The 23,937-nt window shown below is 41.6% G+C and overlaps 1 protein-coding gene across 1 annotated transcript in view; it reads left to right on the top strand.

The window, feature by feature from the left end:
- The window catches only part of ARHGEF4 (Rho guanine nucleotide exchange factor 4), a 222,444-nt gene that overhangs the window by 98,225 nt on the left and 100,282 nt on the right, over positions 1 to 23,937 (top strand). Inside the window, exon 5 of the mRNA XM_074833593.1 lies at positions 5,199 to 5,328. Coding sequence (XP_074689694.1) covers positions 5,199 to 5,328 — 130 coding nt within the window. The remainder of the gene's footprint in view (positions 1 to 5,198; positions 5,329 to 23,937) is intronic.

Here is a 23,937-nt window from a genome sequence, read left to right as displayed (position 1 = left end):
GGAGAGCCATGAATCTGTATCCAAGAGACAAATTTAGCCTTCATACATAAAAAAGAACTTCTGGTGAAAAATGACATGAGATAGAGGGACACTCCATGCAGCAACTGATGATAATATGGAGGAAGCTTCTGAGCAAGCTTGAAATCAAGTAGCAGATATTCAAATACAAGCTTTCCTTCAGGTTTTTCTGGTTTGGTCTGTTATCTGCATTTGTTTCTCTTTCTCTCTGTTGTCCTGGTTGCCTGTTTCTGGTTGCTCTTGCATCAAAATGACAATGTTTGAGGGGAGCTGGGGCCCCAGTCCTGTCCTTATGTGCACAAGCAGTTCTGTAGATGGCAAAGGGGAAACATTCACCTGACACAGCTCAGCTTGTCCACTATGACTTGCTGGGAGTAAACCTGCTGCCTCATACCTGTCTGCCTGGGAGAGCCTCCCATCGAAGTTGACAGACACCTGGGACAAGAAAACCAGGCCAATTCCAGTAACAGGGTTTCTGAAAAACTGTCAACTGTTCTCCCCTCCTCAAGAAAAGGGGCAAAAACTGTGCTATTTTGCATTTGTAGGGCTCTTCAAAATAAAATATTGCCAGTTGATGCTTGGATGAGTGCTGGGTATGAATCTGTGATATGTTGCCTACACTCAGTTCAGTGAGGAGGCTTCCCTGGCTCAGCCCCACTACTAGCTATGTGTCAAAGACAACAAGTAATGCTCCTGAGGCATGTGTATGTTAAGATTTAAAAATTTTTTAAAGAAATTGTGTTACTTTTGTACCTTGTTCAGAGTTCTGAGTGCTTAGAGCTGTACAGGCATGAAACAAGCTAGAAAAAATGAATCTTTGGCTGACATAGTCTCAGTGATAAACAGAAGCCAGTAAAACATGATAAAATATTTCTTACAATTTCTTGACAAGCACGGATAGCGATAGAAATCTAGTCTATGCTGCAGGGTATGTTGGCCAGCACTGAGACCATTAGTGCTTCTGAGAGGAGTGACCAGTTACCTCAACCGTTTCCCCTAGAGCCATCAGACTACACAGCTTGAATGCTGTCTGCTTTACTCATTGACTGCACATTTTGATACTGCCAGAAAACAGCTTCTCCTTTAAGCATTTCCACCCTTATTTTCTGGTGCAAACTTACTTCTAAATTGTGATCAGCTGTGTGATGATTTGCAGCTGCCCCTGTACCCACTGAGGTACCCTCACTTAACATCACCTGCCTGGGGGGTTTATGGGCTTGAGTTAGTTTTCTGGTTTATTCTTCTTTGGGTGGTAGAGGTAAGTAGCAGATATTTAGTAGCATGTAGGTAGATTTGTTTTTTACTCTTTCTGTTTATTTAAGTGTGTTATGAGATTTTTGACACTTTTTATCTTTGTAGGCAGGCCAAGAGAACACAATGTTAAGTGTTACTGAGAGAACTGTTAGGATTCAAGGGCTATTTCCTGTATGCTCATATAACTGCATTTCTTAGCCTGTATTTTTCATTTACAATAGTCATCACGTAGTTTCTTTTTCCTATTGTTTTATTCTGTCTTTGTGATGTTCTATTCCTGTAATAATGCTGGCTTATTCATACTCCCATGTGTGGTGGGAGTGCTGTCACAAGCTGCAGTGTTTGAAGGCAGTTTTAGAAGGATGCTAAATCCCTTTTTATAAGGAGAAATAAATTATCTCAAAAGAAGCTTTGTAAGATGTTCATTGTCTGTTGTGGTTTTGTGACTGGAACAAGGCAACTGTATGGGGCTTTGGAGATCTGAAATTGCAAGTCTGATGTTTTGTGACACATGGCTGCCTTGGGATGTGTGGCTTCAGTTATGACAAATTGTATTGTGCTAAGTTCAGGTCAGCATACAAGGTGATATAATGCTGCAATATTGTGGAAACAACTTAATAGGTCAGACAAGGGAGGAATTCTTGATTTTTCACGTGCTGATTTCTGATACTACTCTATCACTCAGATCAACGTACACAAATGAGTACAGTGGTATTAAGCAGCTGTTCTGAAGGCTGGCAGTTGGGATTCAGAGGGAGATGGACAAACAGTGAAGAAACTACCTATAAACTAAAAAAACCCCAACATTTGAAATACCAGTTCTAAACAATTCTGGCCTTTGTTTTGCTTAGGTCTAGTAAGCTGCTCATCTGCCTTAATTGGGAACAGTCTGTGTAAATTCCCAGAGTCAAACTGAATGCTACTAGTAACAAGCTGAGCAGCTTCTGATCTTGTACCTTAAAATGTTGGCATTTAGCGGGTCATGGCAAGCCTTTGAAGGTAACACCCCCTGAAGTAGAAGAAGAGAAACTCACATGGCTGTGAATGAATCTATTTTATTTTTCTTGGTCATAGGCTTTGTTCTTCACATGGTGATGGGTTCCATGGTGTAGCCTGGGGTCCTCTCATTTATTTTTAATGCAGTATAAATTCCTTAGAGCAGAGTTAATGCCCCAAACTACTGATACATGCAATGCTGTAATGGTAGTGGGCTCTGTTTTGGGAATTATTTTTGCAAAAATTGTTTTAGTGATGTCTCTGAACTGCATGTCTGCTCCCATCCTGCTCTTCCTGATTTTGACAAAAATTTTAAACCTGACTATTAAGCTTGATGCCTCTCCAGTGCACAGATACAGAAGTAGAGACATGGCTTCTACATGCATTTGTTAGAGCAGTTTCTGCACTGCCAAATTAGAGAGATTCCTAAAAGGCCCATTAGGGGACTATACCCAGAGGGGGTATAGTGGAGAAAAAGCACTCTCTTTTATTTTGGAAGAGAAATGAGAAACAGTGAAAAATAGATCTTTAGCTTATTACCCTGAATATGACTCCTGGAAATCTGATTTTACCCCATCTGAAACAAGAGAAAATTAAGTTTTGCCATGTGCTACCATGGTTATGAGCACTGTGGGCACCTCAGATACACTTCAAGAGGGTAGTGAACACACTTTGGAGAGGGGATTGAATGAGATAAGTCTGCCCCTGTTGTGCACTCGACAAGGCACAGACGCACAACAGGGGTAAATGCCTCTCCCAAGGACTGAACTGCTGTACATAAGAGCATAGAAATGACCCCCTTGAACCTACAGCAGAAAATGTAGAAGAGAGAGTCTTTACTATGCTCTTGTTCCTGATTTCCCCTCCCCTCCCTTGTAGGTTGCCCACATATTACTAACATCTCTGAAAATGCTTCTTCTCCTCACTTTGGGTTGTGCATGGCCTGGCTCCCATGGTGTAGAAATCAAGTGATGCCTGTACCTGAAATTTGCTCTGATATCCTGGGGATTAATAAGGATGAAGCCTTCAGTTTTTATTGTAACAGCCCTAAGGCAGTGTTCTGCTTCCTAGTCTTAAACAGAACAATAATGCTTTCTATCACCCTTCATGTAAATAACCTAGACTTTACCCTTGGTATTTGCAGACCTGTAGCCCAGTAAGTTGCCTGTTCTGCTTGATTCCATTGTCACTGGAAGAGGGTGTGCTCCCACTGGGGCTTTGCTATGACTTTTCTAGAGAAAAAGGCACTGCTCAGGTTAATTTGAACAGGGTTTGTACCATCCCTCAGGAGATGGTGATTTGTGCCAAAGTATTGGCTGTGTTCTCTTTGTTTTAGGAAAGTAAGTCCAGGAAGAATAAAAGCAAACCAGGCACAGAGCAGCAGCAGCACTCTCAGCTGCTTGGGCAGTGCGTGACTATTCAGTGGGCTTAGTTTGCTGTTTAGTTTTGGCAGGATGTTTTGACTAATTACCATCTTCTAAAGAAGAGGTTTCAGCATCAAGGCTAGTCAGCAGACTTTATGCTGATGGGACATAGTGTGGCCTGATAGGGAGAAGGAAAGATCCTAAATAAACTACTGGACCTCAATATACTAAACTCTTGGTTCAGTGAAGGATGGGTATGTTGTACAACAAAAGGAAGGGACAGCAGCAATACAGAGATGAAAAATGGCTATGCCCATGGGACCAATGCTTACTAACCAGCCGATCTCCCAGTTGTCTGCAGTCACTGATATTTTCTGTGTGTGCCAGCCATAGGAGGTATGGGGGAGAAAAGAGAGAGAAGGAAAAAGGAGTAAAAGCCTATCTTCATTGTGCATTGAGTGCTACAAGTTTCAGTGACTTTGACTACAGTCTGTATTGCTCATTGTTGGATTCTTGTAGTATGTTGCCCGGTATCTTGTGATTCCCTGATGAAGTAGCAGGGAAATGTTGGTCTCATTTCCCTATATCAAGCAGACATTATTTCTGTTTCAGGGTAGATGAAAGGAGACAGAAAACATTGAAAGTTTGTTGGTGTTGCAAGATTGGCAGAAAATAATGGGTTTGACACAGAAAAGGAGAACAACTTTGTTTACATTTTGGATTTTCTTTTTTTTTTTTAAACACTTTAAGTGAATGTCTACATGAGAGAGGGATAGTCTGTGGGTGGATGGACTATCTTTATGGCAGTGGTTTGTATGATTGTGCGACTTCTTAAACACAAAGACCTTGTATTTTTGTTTATTTTAAGCCTGACCTACTGAGGCATTAGAGGTCATGAGCTGTGTGTATGTATCTATGTGTTCTCCCTCTTAAATCAACAAAAGTTAATTCAATGAGATCTGGCAATGGTATGGAGTTTTCAAAGTTTCATAAAGTTCTGCAAGTTTTGTAAAATCAATCAGCCAGGTAGAGGAGAGAGCAAGAGATCCTATTTGTACCTTTAACTGAAGAGAAGACTGTTGTGTTATCCATGTCCTATATGGCTGGGGACTGGTACCAATAAATCTCTGAAGGGAAAAGCTTTATTTACACGTTAAATGTGAGAACAGGAATTATTAGTCATACAATTGTAGGAACCAGTTCTGTAGCTGAGGGGATGACTTGTTGGGGTGATATGCTTCCCACTCCCACTAGGGGAGTGAACACACTTCACAGGAAGGAGTGAAACTTTCTGTGAATGTAGGTATGTGTGGTAGTATGTGAAGTATGAGTCCAGTACCTAGTTATCCACTTCTCCTGTTCTTATTACCTTGCAGTTTTTCCTGCCTTCTTCACTGTTTTCTAACCTCTCTAGCCACAATCATCCACATGTGTCTACTAATGCACTACTTACGTGAGCACACATCAGAGGTGGAAAGAGGTGCTTCGTGATGAATGTTGTATTTTGTCCTACAGGGCATCTAAGTTTAATATATGTTTGTCTTGGTTTTCCCTCTCTTGTTGCAGGCTGCAGTAAGTTCATCCATCACATCTGCTATTGCCTTTGACATCCTACCACTGAAACTGCATCCATTTTCCCAGAGCACTCCAACAGGCTTAGACTGCGTGGGCTGGAAACGGCGCATCTCCTCTCCTGGTATGTACACTAGTCTTAGTTGGACATGAATAATGAGAGAATTAAGCTCTGGTTTACTGAGTATGGAAATTATGTGATAAGCATTCTGACCTATTTATGTTGAATGCTGCATCCACGTCTGAGCAGAAATCTGCTTTAGAGTTAATTCTTTCATGCGCTTTTCATATTCAGGTTTGTTTTCTCCCTGAGAGAGTAACTAGGGTGCTGTTTAAAGGCCGTGATCAGCTTTTTAGTGAAGAAAAGATCACTGATGGCAATGATAGTGTGCTTGATGTGAAAACATTTTGTTGTCTCATGAGAACTGTCTCACCTAGGATGATGTCATATATATCATACTCTTGAATTAGGTTTAACTGCAGATGAAACAGACTCTGCCTTGTATTTGCTGGAGAGCACTACCGTAGGTATGGTGAGGTTCCTCTCAAGTTGCTAATTAGACACTAAAGCAACTAAATGAGCCTCTTGAGGTAGAAGTTTCCTGTACTTTAAATAAATCATCTTAAAGAACAAGTATGCTGTATTTTCCTGAGGAACGTGCACGAAGCATCATGTCTGCTTCATTTCCAATGACTGACACTTTCTCAGAATTAAAATGTAAGTTGCACAGATTATTAAACAGTGAGACGTATCTTTGCCAGGTTTTTTTAATTCTCCATCTGACAGCGCCTGCCCAAATGCTGCAGATATCTCTATCATAGCACTTTGGGGTAGGATAAGAAAAGCAGACTGGAGAGGAGTTGTTTGGCGGTTAGGAATCTAGCCAGGAAAAGCCAAACACAGTTGGGTGCCAAGCTGCCATTTCTGCCTCAAAGTCTCTTTGTACCACCAATTAAACAGTACTGGAATTACCTAATTAAGGGACCATAACATTGTGCTAATTATGTCAGAGTTGAATGGTCATAATATTTTGTCAGGCAAAACTGGTTTGCTTTCTGACACTTTGTACAACTCCTGCACAGTCATGACATTTGATCTGGAAATAAGAAAACAAACTACTTATCATGGTATCAAGAGCCCTGCCTTTGCTCTCCCAGCACCTGAGGGCTTTGATCACTTGCTGTCACAAGCATCTGGTGTTGCCCCAACATTTAAGACCAGCTCCCTGGCTGAATTTAAAAAGCTGCAGCTTTACTCCTTGGAAATCCCAGATGGAAACCCGTCATTGTCAAGTTGTCTGTGCATCTCTGACATTAGCTGAAATCCCTAAGCACTACTGTCATAGAAGTAAATTCTGAGTCACAGCTGATACAAATTTCATGGTAGTTCCCAACTGGGACCTGAGGGAGTCAAAAAATATGTATGAATTTCAGAGGGTGAATAGGAGGAGTAAATGTAGACTGACCAGTTGGTAGTGCTGTAGGTGTTTATATGCTGTCTAGAAATGGGGCATGAACCCTGAATCACCTACAATACGCACAATGTTGCTGAGGTAGGTACAAGTGAATTTCATACTGTGACCTAAACCTGGACCTCAAGAATTTCTACATAAATGTAGCAAAACAAATGAAATGCATCAGAACCCTTTTTCCACCACCAAAAACATGCTAGTGGGGAGAAAATGGATGAACAGAGGAAGCGTTGTAATACTTCTACCACAGCCCTCTGTTAGCTGCTGCTTGTGGGTTTCATGTGAAGCATTTTGGGCGTGAGTGAGTGAGTGCATGTGTCTTTCCTGTGGTAGGACATGGCTGGAAAGAAAACTGCGAAGTACTGAAGCAATACTCTTAGGTTGTTGGATCAGTTTTAGGATTGGGAATGTCCTTGAGGCACCAGTAGTTCAGCAGAATGCCCTCTTTGATTCTTGCACAGGTTTGTTGTGATACCTGTTGCTTTTTACAGAGCTGTAGGTCATTTAGAATAAATATAAAATTAAATTATGTATCCATTTAATCTAATTTTCAGGTTTCTAACTCTAAAGCTGCAACTACTTGTATTAATGATCCTAGCATATGCTTTAGTTGTAACAGACACTGGATATGAAAGTACTGTGGTACTGTATACTTACATGTTGAAAATATGGATAAAATTCTCACTTCTGAAGCCTGCATCTGATCACCTTGTGTAGGGATTGCTGCAGAGACTGGGCGGGGTGGGGGGGGATGGAATGGGGTATTTTGGAGCCCTCTCCAGTTTTCAGGTATGAAAAGATGGCTGTCATCACGATCCCAGCCCAAAATGTGTCATGCACAGCTACGAGACTTCTGTCATGAACCTACCTATTACCTGAGGGCAAGAGCTTAGCTGACACAAGCTTACTATTTTAGGTGAGGCTGCCCATTTGCAGCTAGAACATACTACGAGTGCTGGGAGAAGAGTTTAATGCTCTATCTGCTGTGCTCGTTAGATTCCTCTGACCACTCACTGGCACTAGAGCACTGAGACATTGTTCTCTCTGCCTTTATGTCATGCTGGGAGAAATGAGGCAGGCTCAAACCTGTCATTTGGATACCCCAGCAGCTGGGATCAGGTATACCATGGTGCTCTTGGTTGCTGATCAAGTTTTGCAGACTGCCTTCCTGTGCTCTTCTGTCCAGAGCAGCCACTTGATTAAACTGAACTGTAAGGAACCAGTAGATGGCTCTAACATCTGTGAAATAAAGAGTAGCTGAGGTGGTGCTAATCTCTGTATTCAGTGGAGACTGAATGAGTCTTGAGCCTTCTCCAGAGAAGTATATAGTTTGAACACCCCCACCAGCACGTGCGTGCACACACACACATGCACACCAGAGGTTAACCTAACCAAAGTTAACTGTCTTGTTCAAACATTTAGAAGGACTTTCTTGGCTGCACCACGCACTTTGGCAGGTAGTACTGATGAGTATCAAGCGTCTTTCCCCTTCAGTTGTCTTGTTACGCTCATGTCTTCATTTGTACCTTGCAGTATGTATCTGTTCCTTGCTGCCTGATTTACTGCTGTGAATAGGCTGAGCTAGAGTGAAAGGCCAGCACAGGAAACAAGCCACTCCCTAATGTAGATACGGGAATGTTTTCCTGCTTTTTGTCAGCCTCTGAAGATCTTGAGAGACCATTTGGCCCAGGAATCACCCTGGGAAAGGGGTGAGAGGGAAGGGCCCAAAATGTACTGGAAGGATAACAAGGCTTTGGGTTAAAGCAGTGGACCAGCATCTTTGTCTTTAAGTTGATTATGTATCCTCTCCTTCCCCATCTTTCTCCTGAATCTGTTTATTTGTAACCTGAAGACATTGCCTAAAATTGGCGTTGTTGCTGGGAAGCTGTTTGATGGACGGTGGATGCAGCTGTGAGAATGTAACTACAACTGGGCTGAAGCTAGGAGATTAGCAGTTCTGAGCGTGGGAGCTACTAGCCCAGAGCTCTAGAGCAGAGGGAACTTTCTGGAGAGGTGCTGCTATCTGTGAGCTTTTTCACAGGGACTTTTCAGCGGGAGACAATCACAAGGTGATGCAGTGACAGACTGACAGAGGTAATTGTCTGAGAGTTGGAGGTGTGTAGTCCCTTGAAGTCCCTGCTCTTGCTGCTATCTGTGCTTCTCAGCTGGAGACATTTCTGTTCTTGTGCCTGCCCTTGTTACCTTGTCCTAGATGTTTCTCCCATGCTACCTCTCAGAGAATCTGTGAAACTTTTGGACAAGGCCACACGTATGACTGTAAACCCTCAGGGTTTGTCTATCCTCACAGAGGGAGAAACCTGTAACTAGCATATTACAAAATCAGGTTTGTAGCTGTGCTATAATAGATCTTAAACCTGTATTATTTAAAATCATTATTTAAATGCAGACTGAATCTTTCTGGCAATTTTCCCCGTGTCTTGTCAGATTTAAACAGCCTGAGGTCTTTCAGTTTCCTGCTATCAGATACCTACAAGGGATGCCCTGCAGTTCCACCACAGTGCTGGTGTTGGTTATGCCAACCAAAGAAGCGTGAATTCATTCTGACTGTTGTGTGCTGATGATGAACATACTGGTGGCCTTGGAAATCTTGCATAAGCAGTAAGAATAGGCAAGCCAAGTTCTCAAAGGCTGGAAAACAGTCTGTGGATAGTCTGGAAAACAGTGACCATTTAGTGATACTGAGCTATCCTCTGACCTCGCTGGTATAGCGGAAAGTATTTCTCAGAGGCAAAGGGACTGTTTGTTTACTCAACATCATGTGGTCAACTTTCATCTTCTTTTCCCAGCTATAGATGGGCTGTTAAGCTCACACTTGGCAACAGTTAATGTGAAGATGTTTGACAGCCACTGGAGAAATCTTTTCAATAGGGAAAATATTAGCTTAATAACAGGATTTCATTTTGTCTTATAAATATTTAGCAGTTCTGTAGTTCAGCAAAATAACAAGCTGAGCTATTTATTCCATTTTTGTCATTTTAGTTCTTGAAGGAACACAGAAAAAAGTGGTATGCAAGCCCTCAGAAGTGTAGCTGTAGCATGAAATGTCCATTCCATCCTCATTAACCCATGGAAGTACTATTCAATTTAAGTGGCTAAAAAGTAATCGTGTTGCCTACTGTATTTTTTACTCTTCTCTGAATCACAGAAAGATTAGACCTGCTATTTCAGTCTTGATTCTGTTTAACCACAGCCACAAATATTTGTGCTCTGTGAGGTCTCTGATAACATGTGCTCACTCAAAGATTTCCATACAACCTTAAAAGGTGGGCCAAGTGATGGCTGAGTTCCTGAAAATTTGTCTTGGCAGGTTGAGTGGGATTGTGTGTATTAGCTATTGAGGTAAAAGATTTAGCATACCAATAAAAACTTTCCATGGGACAGAGAGTCAAAAAGAAGATCCTAGCAAATCCTCAGTGATTCTGGCATTTGCTGTTCAAAGCTACCAGACTACAGGAGAACCCAATAGAGGCTAAAAAATCCAACAGGTATTCAGGATCAGGCTGTCCAGGGCTCAGGCTAGCTTGACTACCTTCATCAGGTTGCACAGTGAGATCCTTAATCTGTAGCTGGAGTCAGTTGCCACTATAGCAACTTCAGCTAACTTCTGTCTCTAGTGTCACAGAAGAAAATCTCTATGTAGGTTTAACAACAAAAAAATCTGTAGTCAGGTGGAACTGGGTTGCAGTTTTGAACTTGGATATAATATTGTGCTTTTCGCAACCTGGCTTTGTAGTATTTTTCCTCTCTTTCCATTCTATTAGAAAATGCCTATCCAGTACATACATGTAATATGCATACCTCTGTAGCACCTTCAGCTAGGATTACAGCGCTGTTGTCTCTGGCACTGAATAAACATCTTTTGGTATTTGCCAAGAGCATTCAGTCCAGAGAGTGGGAGGGCTAGCAGAGGAACAGATGGAGGGATTTAAGCAGGTTGAGGGCAGTGATCTCCCAGGCAAGGGCAGTTGCTACAGACCCTCTGTAAATAATGTTGAGTTTAGTCAAGAGATACAGGTATGTGAAGTTTCTTTACTTCTCATGTATCAGGCATGGATTTCAAGGTGCAGGGGTAGGATAATTAGGACTGAATTGTAGCCTCTCCTTAGCACCTTTTGTGTCTGAAGAGCTGCACTGTCCTATCCTCAATGCCCTGTGCTCCACATCCACAGAACAGCCACATTCATCTTTGTTGCTAATGCTGAGCTTGCCTTCTACCCCATTATTATGATCAAGAAGTGGTTCTCTCCATTTGTACTTTGATGTAGGCTGTTCTAGGAGGCCCTGGGAGGGTGAGGTCAATGCAGAAGAGTGGTTCTACTGCAGTCAAATTGAGAACACATTTCCATTTCTGTATTGGGAGGCATTAGACGAAGATATTTTGGTCTAAGTAGCTACATTTAGAAGATTACTGAAGTAATTTTTTTGTTACAGGCCACTGTAAATATGTTATTTTTGCTACTACTGCAGAGACCTTTCTTGTAAAGAATAGCTGAAATATTTAAGGACTCGAAAGCTGGTTCAGCATTGTTGGATGCTTTGTAGTAACCTGCAGTGATGGAGGGAAAAGGTTTTTTCTTTTAAGAAATACTCAGTAAAACAGAAGTCTTACTGAAATAAAATAGTCACAAAATATTCCCTGCTATTGCACAGATAGCGAGGCAAAGTCAAAGGGGTGTCTCTGTCAGAACAGTCTGTGATGGTGCCATATAATAATGTGCCTTTACTTACTTTGGACAGAATTACCTTACACAGAAATAGTAAAACAAACATTTTCAATTCTTGTGTGAAATTAGGCTCCTAGTTTTGGGTTTGGGTGCCTAGACACATGTTCAGTTTGTAAATGGTAGCAGCAGTTTGATATTTCCTAGCATGCTCCTTTGTGTCCTGCCTATGGGCAGCTATCACCCTTCCCCTGGCACAGCATCTCATTTTCTTCAGTCAAACCCCTAGTTACAGAGTTTCACCTGGCTAACTTTGAGCTGACCTCTATAATCTCACACAGAAGCAGTCTAGTTCTGGTTTTATGCTCATTCTGGTAACTAGCATGAGAAGTTTTACAATGTTTTCTGCTGCACATGATACAAACCATGTGGCTACTCTTACATTATTTTGATAGTTTGACAAATCTGCCATTGTAAGGCAGTTGTTTTAGCAGAATGGCAGTCCAGAAATGTCCTTTATCATAAAACCTCTGGTGTCTCAAAGCTGTTGTTAAACAGTACAGGCATTTCTGCATTCTTGGGAAACTAGTATTCTTTCAGTATTCCTTTTATAGGGCCACACCAAATCACACGTTAGGTAATAAAATTATAAAACTTTCTAATTAAAAAGTAGTTAGTGATGCTGTTTTGCTTGGGACTGGGGTCTCTTACAAAGATCACACACTGAAATAGGCACCATCCTAGGTCTACAGTCTGGGAGTGGATGCTAAAAGATTTTTCAAAGCTCCCAGCTGCAACCTCCTAAAATCTCAATCTGTGTTTTTCTGGCTTTGATTTAATTTTGAATTCTTTTTCTGAGAACTTACAAAAATAGTTTTTTAATAGCAGCAGCCGCAGCCAGTTCTAAACATGATTAGTTTGTATGTTAAGTCCTTTCTGAGTTCTCAGGGGAAGCAGATAACACAAGGTCTCTCTCACTTGGGCATTTTTAAAATGCATGAAATTCTGTTATTCCCACTTATTTATTTTTAATCTGACAGTTCTGCTAAATTAGGAGGAAGGATCTCTGTCCCACCCTTGCTTTTTTAATGCCTTGAAACTGGCTTTAGTAAAAATCAGCTGCTAGAAGCTGCAGCTGAGAGCGGTTGAGCTGCCACAGAGGGAGCCTCCTTAGTGGACCCCTATGATGTCAGGATGCATCGAGACAAGCAGAGAGGAGGATAGGAATCCAGCTCAGTGCTCAGACAGCACTGCCAGGTACCACTGCCCTGGGAGCAGCTACAGAGCGCTCTGCCCATTTCCTCCCCCAGCAGAGCAGAGCCCCTGGCTCTCCCTCTTACCTGCCTGCATGAGGACCCAGCAGTGCCCCAGTGAGTCCAGTGGGGCACACAGTGGGGAGAACTGCAGTAGCAGTGGAAGCTCCGGGCTCTCACCGGGTTCGGATTCAGACAGCAGCGGGGTGGTGTGTGGCGGTGGTGGGATGAGAGGCGTCCTCTCCAGATACTGGAGCTTGGAGAGTCTGCACTCTGCCACAGGTAAGGGACTCTTTCTTTTCTTTTTCTTTTTTTTTAAAAAAAAAAAAAGCCAACAAACTGCTCTGTGATATTGCACTGACCTTGAGAAACCAAATCAAGCCTTCTGGAAAAAGTATATAATTCGGAAATACAGTCTCTTCATTGTGAGAAATAACCAACACATTCAGTGTTTGCTAGTTGTACCCCCTGCAGACTTACAGCTATAACAAAATGACATAGACCCTTAATATACTTCCTAAGTCAGAAGGCAAGAAATAGGTTCTTAATGGCTTTGGAAACAGTGCTTAGACTTCTACCTGATTAAAGCTGTCCTTTGCCTTTGGAACAGCATTTCTTATTTCAGCTTGATTATATAGAGTCCAATATAGAGCTGACATTTCTCTGTGTAAATTCCAGTGTAGAGTATTGCTGCCTTTAGAAAATGTCCAAGCGAGGTGCTGTGCAGCAGATGAGGGCTAGGTGGGTTTGCGCTGCTGTGTACTGAAAGAGGGAAAGGCACTTCCCTGAGACAGCTGCTCAAGTTTGGTTTCTGTTTTCCCATCTTTCATTTAATTCCTTTTTGAACCAAAGATACCATAGCCTGGATAGCCTGGATCTGTTCTGGCTCAGCCTGCCTGGATGTGGCATTCTTGTTTTTAATCACTAATGTGCCTATTTAGGGTTTGGATGTTTGAACTGCAAGAATGGGAAAGAAGCTTTCTCGTTCCCAACTGATAGTAGCAAAGGAGCCTGGCAATGATTTTAATGACCAGCGATTGCTGAGCTGTTTGGTTTGTTTCTTGGCTGTTGCTGTTTAGAGAGATTTTTAGTAGAACTGCAGAAAATTGGTTCCTCTTTTAGATAAATTCAGACAAGTGCCTTCAAGGCCACCAGTGTCTGCCATTTCCTTAGTAAAAATACTCAGTGCTACCAGCTAGAGGCAAGGCTTGGGAAGAATTTTAGGTGTAGTTCTGTGTAATCTGCTTTAGTTGCATATACTTTTAATTATTGAAAGGTCTTGTAATTCCATCTCCTACTGTAGACTTGGGGCTTTTTAATAAAATCTCCGTTGCTGCTCTGGAGTCCTCTGCTGAAGTGAGAGTAGCTGGGAAGGACTACTGCAAGGTGGCCAGCCTATCTGACTTTCCAACCCCCACACCAGACCTCCTAGGTGGCCAAGAAACACTAAACACCTACAGCGAGTCCTGAGAGTCCAGGGGCAGGGAAAAAGTCTCAGGGTGAGATCAGGCCATTGGCGCTCTGTTTCAGGGAAAGATCTGGGCTGCAAATGCAAGGGGATGCAATTCTGTATCTCAGTAGCATCTGCTGGCTAATTTTCTCCTGTAACTGGGAATGCAAATAACATTGGCATGAAGTAACCTTGGCACAGGGTCCTCTTTCAAACTACTACTTAGAGAGTTGCACACAGGGCAGTAGCAGTAGTTTGGGCTGCTCTGTCTTGGAGGACTTGCTGTTAGCTGTCCTCCATGGATGCATTCTTGGTCTTAATCAGGTCAGGTGATTCAAACGACATACAGTAGTATAAAAGAAGTAAGGTTGATAACAAAAGCAAACTTCGAAGCTAAATCTCTTTTTCTAAATGCTCTTTCATTTCCACAATATTCTCGTTCCAAAGGCTGTGAGGCATGGTGTCATTTTGTGGATTCTGCATGCATTTAGCAGGAAATGCAGAGATGAGAGGAAATAGAACAGAATACAAAATGGTATGGAGACAGACTGAGAATAGGGAGAAACCAAATTAAGTTTCCTAATTACAGTATTGATATATCAATACAATAATAAAAGCAGATCACTGCAATTCAGGCTTCTTGCTGCCTCAAAATGCTATGGCTGGTGAGTGTCTTCTCATGTGCAAAAGATGTCTGATCAGTTTGCCTCTAACTACTAACAAAATTCAGGTCAGAATTAGGATTAAACCTTGAGAGCAATGCATCTCCCAAAACAATTTATTTTGCTCTATCAGTATTCTTTGGATTAAACTAAGGCAGCTGTGGTAGGAGAACTGTTCCTCGCCATCAACGCCAATTGGCTGTCAGAGGAGTGAGGCAGGATTTCTTTAAAGCATCTGCTAAATAACATTTTTGAATGGTAAAATTTAATACGCTGCTTAAAACAAACAAACCAGCAGGAGCAATAGCAGCTGGCAGTGCGTGAGAGTAGTGGTAACTAGAATGCATGGCAGTGTCCTCACATTGGAGGGGCAGGGAGTCTCTAGCATCTTGGCACATGTCACATCAAGAAGTCGGGGGGGGAGGGGGAGTAAGAACTGTGTGGAAACACTATGAACTGCCCTATGGTGTGTTAAAAAAGGGCTGGAAGAGGAGTCAGTCTCTTTCTCTGTTTCAAAAAAATTCTGCATTTCCAGTAGTGGCCTTAAGGCTGAATGGGTGGACTTGACGGACAGGGTTTTGCTTTTCTTCTCCCAGTGTGCACATAAACTTATCTATAGGGATCTTCATACTGAGTCTGTTGGGATCTAAGACTTCAGAGAAGGTTAGAAAGAAACCAGATTTAATTAACTGAAAAGTGGAGGTGAAAGGGAGGTGAGAGGTCTTCAGTACAACTGGAATGCAGCCATTTGAGCTTCTTTGCTACATAATTTAGATTTCAAGAGTGTGAAAATACAGATGTGTATGTATGCTTACACATGTATATATTTGACGTGTGATTTCAGAAATACAAATTGACATCACCTATGTAAGAAAAGACAGGTAGTGTTTTCCCAGGTTTGCAAGGGGAAAAAAGCTGTCTTTTCCCTCTTCAATCAGTAATGAAGTATGATTCTTTTTGTTTTGGAGTTGACTTTCTTGCAATATACTGATCAAGCGGGGAAGTTAAATATGACACAATTGAAAGAGAAAAGACCCGTTGTTACACTCAAACTTCTGTGCAAATGCCATTTGAAAACACGATGCAAAAACCATAGTTCAGACTTGTATGAAGTGAAACAATCTACTGTTTTTTAATATCAGTACATGGCATTTTTGGTCTAAATGTCAATATACATTACATTAGTGAGGAAGCCCTTCTCCCTGAGGCTAAATATAAACATGAAAAGAGGGAATGCTTTGCAGTTCTACCAGGCTCTCCATTTGAGGATGCCAGAGGACTTCATAAGCATCAATTACCCTCACAGAGGGCCTGAGAGGTTTTCAAAATTTGATTTAGAATAGAAAAAGAGGTACATATAGTTTGATACTTGGATAGTAGCCTTTCTATTTTTAAATACTTATGAGCAATTCCCAAATGTTTGGCTGGTGCAGTACTCCAGTGAGAAAATGACTGGGAGCTGGGGTTGCTCAGCAGTTCTGAAAATCAGGCCTTAAGTATCTCAGCTGGACAAAAAGATGTGAAGCATCCAAATTAAAGGTCAGTTGTGACAGTGCTCCAGCAAGTGATTCAATTGACATTATGGGCACTGTAACCCTGTTTCCTAGGCAAGACTTTGTATCCCAGGCTCATGCTGCCTATATCCCATTCATCACTGTTGTACAGCTCTATTGAAAAGTTTGTTTCTTTTAGAATATTTCCAGATTCAAGCTTGTGAGTAGGTCTTTTTGCTTTTCCAGCTCCTTTGTTGCAGGTCCAATCCTGACCTCATTAATACTTCTGTTTATTCTTTTGCTTGTCCAAGTTGGGAAGGACTAGAAACGCAAAGAGGGGTAGGGACAAAGGGGGAATTGCAACTTGGTGGACTAGCGGTTGCCATAGTTTCCTAAAGAGATCCTCCGTGTATTTGTGCATATGTAGCAATTTAATTGTACAGACTACACTTCAGTATGCCTCTGCACAGTTTTGTGGCTCCTAATATGCAGATATGCTTGTCTACTAGCCTTGGGAATATGGCCTTTAAACAAACAAGAAAACATAGAATATGGGTGGGGAGAGTTGTTTTTTTCATTCAGAGCTTAAAAAAAAAGCACTTTTTTTTAGAAAGGGTTTTTCAAGTCATTCATTTCATTATTGTGGCTGATGAGGAAGCCAATAATAGAGCTGTGGTAAGAGCTTGTGTTTGGCGAGAGATTTTCTTTCGAGCTCTTTCTTTTTCCTTTTTCTTTCCCTAGCCCTGCCTTTTCGGTACTGATGTCTGCAGCTGTGTTCATGGACTGCAGTGCATAATTCCACTGACCCTTCTTTCTCGAGGGTCACATAGTCAGCAGGAGTTAAAGAGGTCACACAACAGGAGATTGATTTAAGGTTCAAAGCGTTTCAGAATGCTTCCAAAGGAGAGCAGGCAGAAAAAAAAAAGTTAGTGCCTCAAAGCATGCACTACAGCACGTTGATGTTATGTTTCACCCTTGACTTGGCAAATTGTGAGCTAGGATGTTTCAGCGGGATTCGTTGATTGCACTGTAGCATGTCCTATGTGTTCCCCCCCACACAGGTTTCCTGTGTCACCTGCCAGAATAACTTCCACTCATCTTCTGAACAGTTAATGAATTTAAAAATCAAAACCAAACACCAAAAATCCATGCTAAATAAACTTTGATTTTTCTCTCTATGTGGATTCATTTGTAACAGTGACCGATACAGTTAGGTAAACCTAAGGGAGATCCTGTACTTTTGAGGAAGAATTACAAGATTAACATCTCTTTGCTGAACTAATGAGCTGCCCTAAAGCTTAAGTAAAGATTTTGTATTTGAAAATACATCTTCCAAATAATATGTTGAGTGTTGCTGAACTGTGATGTGGCATCATACTCAAACAGTGAGGGCATCTACATTCAATAGTGGTTGAGTTCATCCTAGTGAATGCAACCTCAGTAAATGCTAAGTGTAGGTAAACTTGGCCACCTAATACATTTAATATGCTTAAAGAAATGTTTTCCAGTGCAAAATATCCTCTATCATCATGCTTTTCCATAAAAAAAGAATAGAAAATAGTGTTAATGTAGGTAGAAAAGTCTAATCGTGTTTCTATACCTCTGTTTGCAGTAGTACCTGGTTTTGTAAGTTCAGCTCTTTTGTACTTCTAATCACATTTTGATGTATTGGAGGGGTGGTGGTGTTAGCTGACTTTCCCTTGAGATTTTTTTTGGTTTATTTTAAAAGGAGTAAATGCTTATTCTCTTTATGTCCCTGTGAGGCACAGATTATAACATGTGTCTACCAAGAGATAAGTATTACGATCTTTGCTGATGCCGTTTTTGCAGGGGGAAAAAAAGTAAATCTTTGGGAGCACTACCTGTGACACTTCCCCAGGTGTACATCCTGTTCAGGTACACCATCTTCATTCTTTATCTTCTCTGCTTTCAAACCAAGTCCCATGAAGAACATTTAGGTGGCTATTACTATTCCCTTTTTTGAGGAATATGACATCTTCTAAGGCTGTATTTTCTTAAACATTCAGATACCTTTAGGGTAGCCTTTCAGACCAGCACTTCTTTTGGGTATATCCATGCTTCAGTTGCTGTTACTGTTCTAGGTGGAAGTGAAACAGCTTTAAGCCACCTGGCTTGAATACTACCAGCATCACAGCTCTTGCAGCAGGAAACTTGCATGGTCCAAGAGAGTAAATGGAAGGGGGAATGAGGTGGTACCATGAAGCCTACCTGACCTTTCCTTCCTCTACCTTTGGGTAGATATGCAAAGGCTTGGATGTTGAAAGTGGCTGTTCATTTGAGTTATCTGGACCTACTTCATGGTAGGTAAAAAAAAGCAGTGGAAAAAATAGGTTATAACATGTGCTGGCAAATAGAGTATATGCCCAATGGTTGTGAAGAATGTGTATAATTGTTGCCTACACATGATGAAGCTTCACATTACTGCTTAGCAGTTAGTTAGGTTAAACAGTATAGGTAACAATCATGCCTTTTCTTCACCGTGGGGATGTATCCTTTAACTTACTAACCTTGTCTGTAACTAAGCTTATTCCCTGTTAACATCTTGTTCTCCGGTTCATCTGAATCATGAGAAGTATGTTTGAAGGATTAGAGAAATCTAGCCCTCTTCTGAGGGTAAGTAATTATCTGTGGAGTTTTCTAATTTAATTAGAATAGTCTCTAAAACCTTCGTCGTCTGAGGTTTGTTAAACCAACTAACTGGTTCAGTAGTTTGTTTAAAAGTGCTAGGGACAAGCTGGGGGCGTACTGTTCTGAGCAAGCCCAAAGTCTGAAAGTGAGTTGTCTTCACGCCTTCAGTGGCTGTGCCATTCAAACAAGGCTGCTGTTAGAAGTGGTGTGTCTGCACATGAAAGCAAGACATTGGGTGTAAACTGATAGCACCATAGTTTGCACCTGGTTAACCATCTTGGATTACATTGTGTGAACATACAAGCGTTGGCAGCTGTCACTACAAATATACCTCAGGGTATATTTGCCTAAACAGGTATAGGGCTTTGCTGTTGTTATTTTCAATCCCTTCTAATCAAGGAGCAAGAGATTCCCTGGACTATGATGTTGGCTCATATGAGCTCAAGTAACATTTTTTTGCCATGGAGTACAGACAAAGAGTATGTAACTGCTTTGCTAGAGTTATTGAAGCATTTCCAAGTTGTGCTGTATCCCAAAAAGCGCTTATGAAACCTCTGGTGCATCAGCCCCACGTGTAGACCAGTTTCTATATTCTGTGGCCTCCCAGCAGAATGATGTAAGCTGGCAGGTGGTAGAACAGGAGGACAATTCATGTGTCAAAGGGAACTGAGTATGCAAAGAAATAAAATCCATATCAGTTGTTTTCAATGTCTTTCTTGTTTTCACTCTGTTGAATTCTCTTTTTATCTCATTTGAGTGTGTATGTATATATACAGTTGTTCACTGGTTAAACCTAGAATATTCTACATGCTTATTAAAACTGTGAGGTTTCTTGAAAACAAGCACTTCTAGATTTGGGCTCTAAATTTGTTTATCTACTGATGGATAAAGATAAGGTTTCTTTCAAAACCATTCTCAAGGGATCTAATAAATGCCTAAATAATTTGAAATCCATTTCAAATGTACTGTTAAGATATTTGGTACCATCTTGTTGTATTGGAAGGTAAATTACATGTGAGTAGTTATAAACTAACTTGAAAAAGTCTTTTGTTTCAGGAACATCAGGAAAATGCAGAGCTTTGCTTTTTTTTTTTTTTTTTTTTTTTTTTTTTAAATCAAAAAGCATTACAACAACATTGTAATGTTTCATGTTGAGAGTAAAGATAGTTAAGACTGGATATGTTTCCATAACAGCTGGCAGAGGTTTATTTCTACATGGGAGTGAAATAGCAAGAGTTTCCCTTTTGGCTAATGGAAATAGTTTCCATGAGGTAATTTTTAATTAGCTGCTTTTTTTTTTTTTTAATTGAAGTCTGTCCTTAAAAAGGTAGGCAAAAAGATGTGCGAGGCAGACCAATATTAGTGTCGAAAGATCTGTTTTAATGGGAAGGATTAAGCTACCTATACTCTCCCTCTGCCTATGAATCCTTCCATGCCAGGTGTTAAAAGTCCTCAGCTAATCACGAACCAAGATCAGTATTCAAATGCACATGCAGAAAGATATACTTGGCATTTAGAAACTGCAGTTCATAGATCCTTTTAACAAGAAAAGGAAGACTACAAACAGTGCGTATACACTAATTGGACATGGTTCCCTGTTCTTGGAGCTGTCTTTAAGGTTATTCCTTGCAGTGATCTTTAGAAAAATCAAGGCATACATAAGGTTGGAGGAGGAAAAACTGTCTACATAATTATCGAATTAAAAGGGGAAAAAAAAAAAAAGCTGTTTGGAAACTACAGGTTCAGCTGTAGCAATAAGGTGCATCATGCAGTGACAATCAGTCTCATCTGCTGAACGGGCACACCCCAAGGGCTGCTGGAGCTGCTTCTGTTATGTGGCTTCCATTGCTGTCTCTCAGGTAACTTACCCTTATATTCTGTTACACTGTATAGTCTGTGACACAGTGCAACTGCAAAGCTTAGGAGAGTCCAACCCTGTTCAGTGCTGTGCGCTGAAGTAGTCTGTTCAGGGTTCATCTGAAAAATATACGCCTGCAGTGTTCAGACTTGACCTTGATTTCAGTTGTGAACTATCTGCAATTGGAAGATTACAGCAGGATGCTGAAGGCAGGAGTATGGTCCACGTGTAAGGCACTCTGAGCCCCAGGCCTGGGTTGTTTTGCAGTCCTACAGCAGGCAAAACTGCTCATGTGGTTCTTGTGCAGATTTTGTTGTATGGATATATTCAAAGTGCCTCAGTTTCTGACGATACAGAGTGACCTGGAAAAGAAAATAATAGCATGAATTCTGGAGCTTTTGTTCGAAGCACTGAGTAGCTTCTCAGTTGGCTCAGTTCCTCCTGACTTGACTGGTGCTCTGGCAGGAGGGCATTCTCCCTGAGCAGAGCAGCGTGGCAGCTTGAGGCCACTGATGGTACATCCTGCTCAAGGCAAAAACCTACCCTGCCTGAAAGAAGCTTTGACAATAAACCTTTTAAGAGAGTTTATTATGAAAACACAGCGTTACTAATACCCTGAAAACAGTGTATTTGGACCAATTTGAAATGTGGCATTCTTATCCGCCTATAAAGCCTCAATAAATTAAAAATATGCAGAAACCATCTGTACTGAAACTTGTTGATTGGATCTGTCAGCTCTCTTTAGAGAGAGCAAAATAATTTATTTTGGGCTATTTTTGGTCCCAATTCTGAGCTTCACCACAATCTCTATACTGCTGTAAATCTAGGGCCTGGCAGTCCTACTTCAAGCTGGCTTAACGTCAGTACTTTCCATAGGCTGAATTCTGGGGGTTTGGTCAAGCTTTCTCCTATGCATTTATGGTCACTGTTGGCAGTATAGTGCTCACCTGTGTTCACGATGCTTTTTCTGACTCACGTGAGAGCATGCACTAGACAGCTTGGACTTCCACTCGGCCACCAGGTACCACCTGACCATCATGTCTAAGCCACTGGAGGAAGTTTCCAAAGTGATTGTACGTAGGACAGCTTATGCATCTTCTGGGCAGCCACTTGTGATGGTCTGCTCTAGGTAACTCCTCTGATCTGGAGAACTTGGCTTTCTGAAGAAAAACAATATACTTCCAAGGGTAAGATAAAGAAATGTCGCAGCTTTTCAAGCTTGAACACAGTAATTTAAAAATCCACTGAATTAATAATGGCCAGGTCATTGGTTTTGACTCATCTTTATCATTCTTGATGTTTCTGAAATCATAAATGTAGATGAGTGTGAGCACTGCTGGGTCAATTCCTGAAAGACTGTTTGGCCAAATACAAGGTGGTTTTCTTGTATTTGGGGACTAGCAGCCTGGCATTCTGCCTTCCTTTCAGGCACTGCCTTTCCTTTCCTCAGCTTTCATTTTTGAGAAAGGCATCTTCATTGCAAAGATTTTTCCAGTTGTGATAAAAATAAAAGATGAGGACAACCTCTGTTTTTTACGGGAATATAGTGCAAATACAGGGAAGAGGAGGATCATTCTGACCCCTTGAACGAGGACTTGTCACCTATTCTTCTGCTTTACACTTCTGTTAGGGTATTCACTGATGTGCAGTGGCACCAGTGCTTTAACTTTGCAGCTGACTGTGACCCAGTTCCTTTATCATACTGAGCAAAGAAGGGGCAGTTAGCAAGTTCTCAGTGCTGAGAGGAAAATAAGTGCAAACTGTATGCAGACAAGGGCAGAAGTAATTTCTTCCAGTTACTTCCCAGTGTTTACATATGACAAAGGTTTTTAATGGCACCTTGACTTGCGTGGTTCACTGTGCTGGCTGGAGTATTGATCCTCTTTTCTTCTCTGATCAGGCAGTAGGGGCAGATGGAAGCTTCCCCCTGCACCACTGTACTTCTCAAGGGGGCTAACTTGTATGATTGATAACAATTTTCTTTAATCATGCTCTTGTTTCCAGAGTCCTGGAGTAGGCTCTGCAGGGGGCTGCTCCTGGAAACTTTACCTATGGTAGAAAGTTCTAGTTTTGCTTCAGGGCTTCTAAAGCGGGTCTTCCTCCCACACTGAACCTCAGAATGGTTTAGGCCTCTCTGGAGACTGTCTAGTCCCATCCCCCTGCTCAAAATGGGGTTACCTAGAGTGGGTGGCCAGCTGAGTTTTTAATATCTCCAGGAATGGAGACTCCATAACCTCTCTGAGCAACCTGTTCCAGGCAGTGACCACTTTTACAGTAGAATTAGTTTTTTATGTTTGAATAAAACTTACTGTATTTCAGTTTGTATCCATTTCTTCTTGTCCTCTTATTAACCACCACTGAGCAGAGTCTGTCTCTGTCTTCTGCACCCCCTCCCATCAGGTATGTATACACATTGTTAAGATCCCCCTGAGCCTTCTCTTCTCCAGGCTGAACAATCCCAGCTTGCTCAACCTCTCTGTGTATGTTGGGTGCTCCAGTGCCTTAACCATGCCTGGCCTTTTGCTGGACCCACTCCAGTACATTCATATTTTCCTTGCAGTCTCATTTGCATTGGTTGCCACCTGAGTCCTGGCTAAGCTTAAAATGCTGGGGTTTTTTGAGTCTTAACCACCTTAATGATCATCCTTCTCCATGTGGGTAGGAGAGCAATTGGTATCACATCTGAAACTTTATTGGTCAAGTGCTTTCTTTGGCAAAGGAGGTAGGCAGATGAAATTTTCTGAAAACACAAAGCAGAAGCACATCTTTTCTGCCTTGGTCCTGAGGGCCAGTGTTTGCTGACTGTTGGATCACTGCAGGCCTCAAAATTTGCTTCCTATTTGTCAGGTGAGCACATAGTTGGAGAGGAAGCTTTGTGGAGACAAGACAGGCTGGAGTTGCTTAATTGCAGCAGATTTTGTAGTTGATGGTTCAATGGTGACATGCGCCTGTGCAGACAGCGCCTGGTGCCTAAAGCTCTGAACTAGTGCTTGATTCTTCTAGGCTATGAATTGCATGGTGTGGGATATTTGTTTGTAGGGTTTAATTGTGGCCTTTTGCTGCACATTTCTGCACTTGTTAAGCATGACAGTGGGAAGTGGGAGAGTTAACATCTGGTCAGTGCTGGTTTTGCTGTTCTGAGAGTACTGTCGGATACCGACTGTGTCATGGCCTTGGGCATATGCCAGGCCAGACTTTGGTGTGCATGTGAAAT

This window comes from Strix aluco, chromosome 9 (genome assembly GCF_031877795.1).
Source record: "Strix aluco isolate bStrAlu1 chromosome 9, bStrAlu1.hap1, whole genome shotgun sequence".
NCBI lineage: Eukaryota > Metazoa > Chordata > Aves > Strigiformes > Strigidae > Strix > Strix aluco.
The sequence above is the reverse complement of the archived record's forward strand: the minus strand, read 5'-3'. Positions and strand labels throughout refer to the sequence as shown.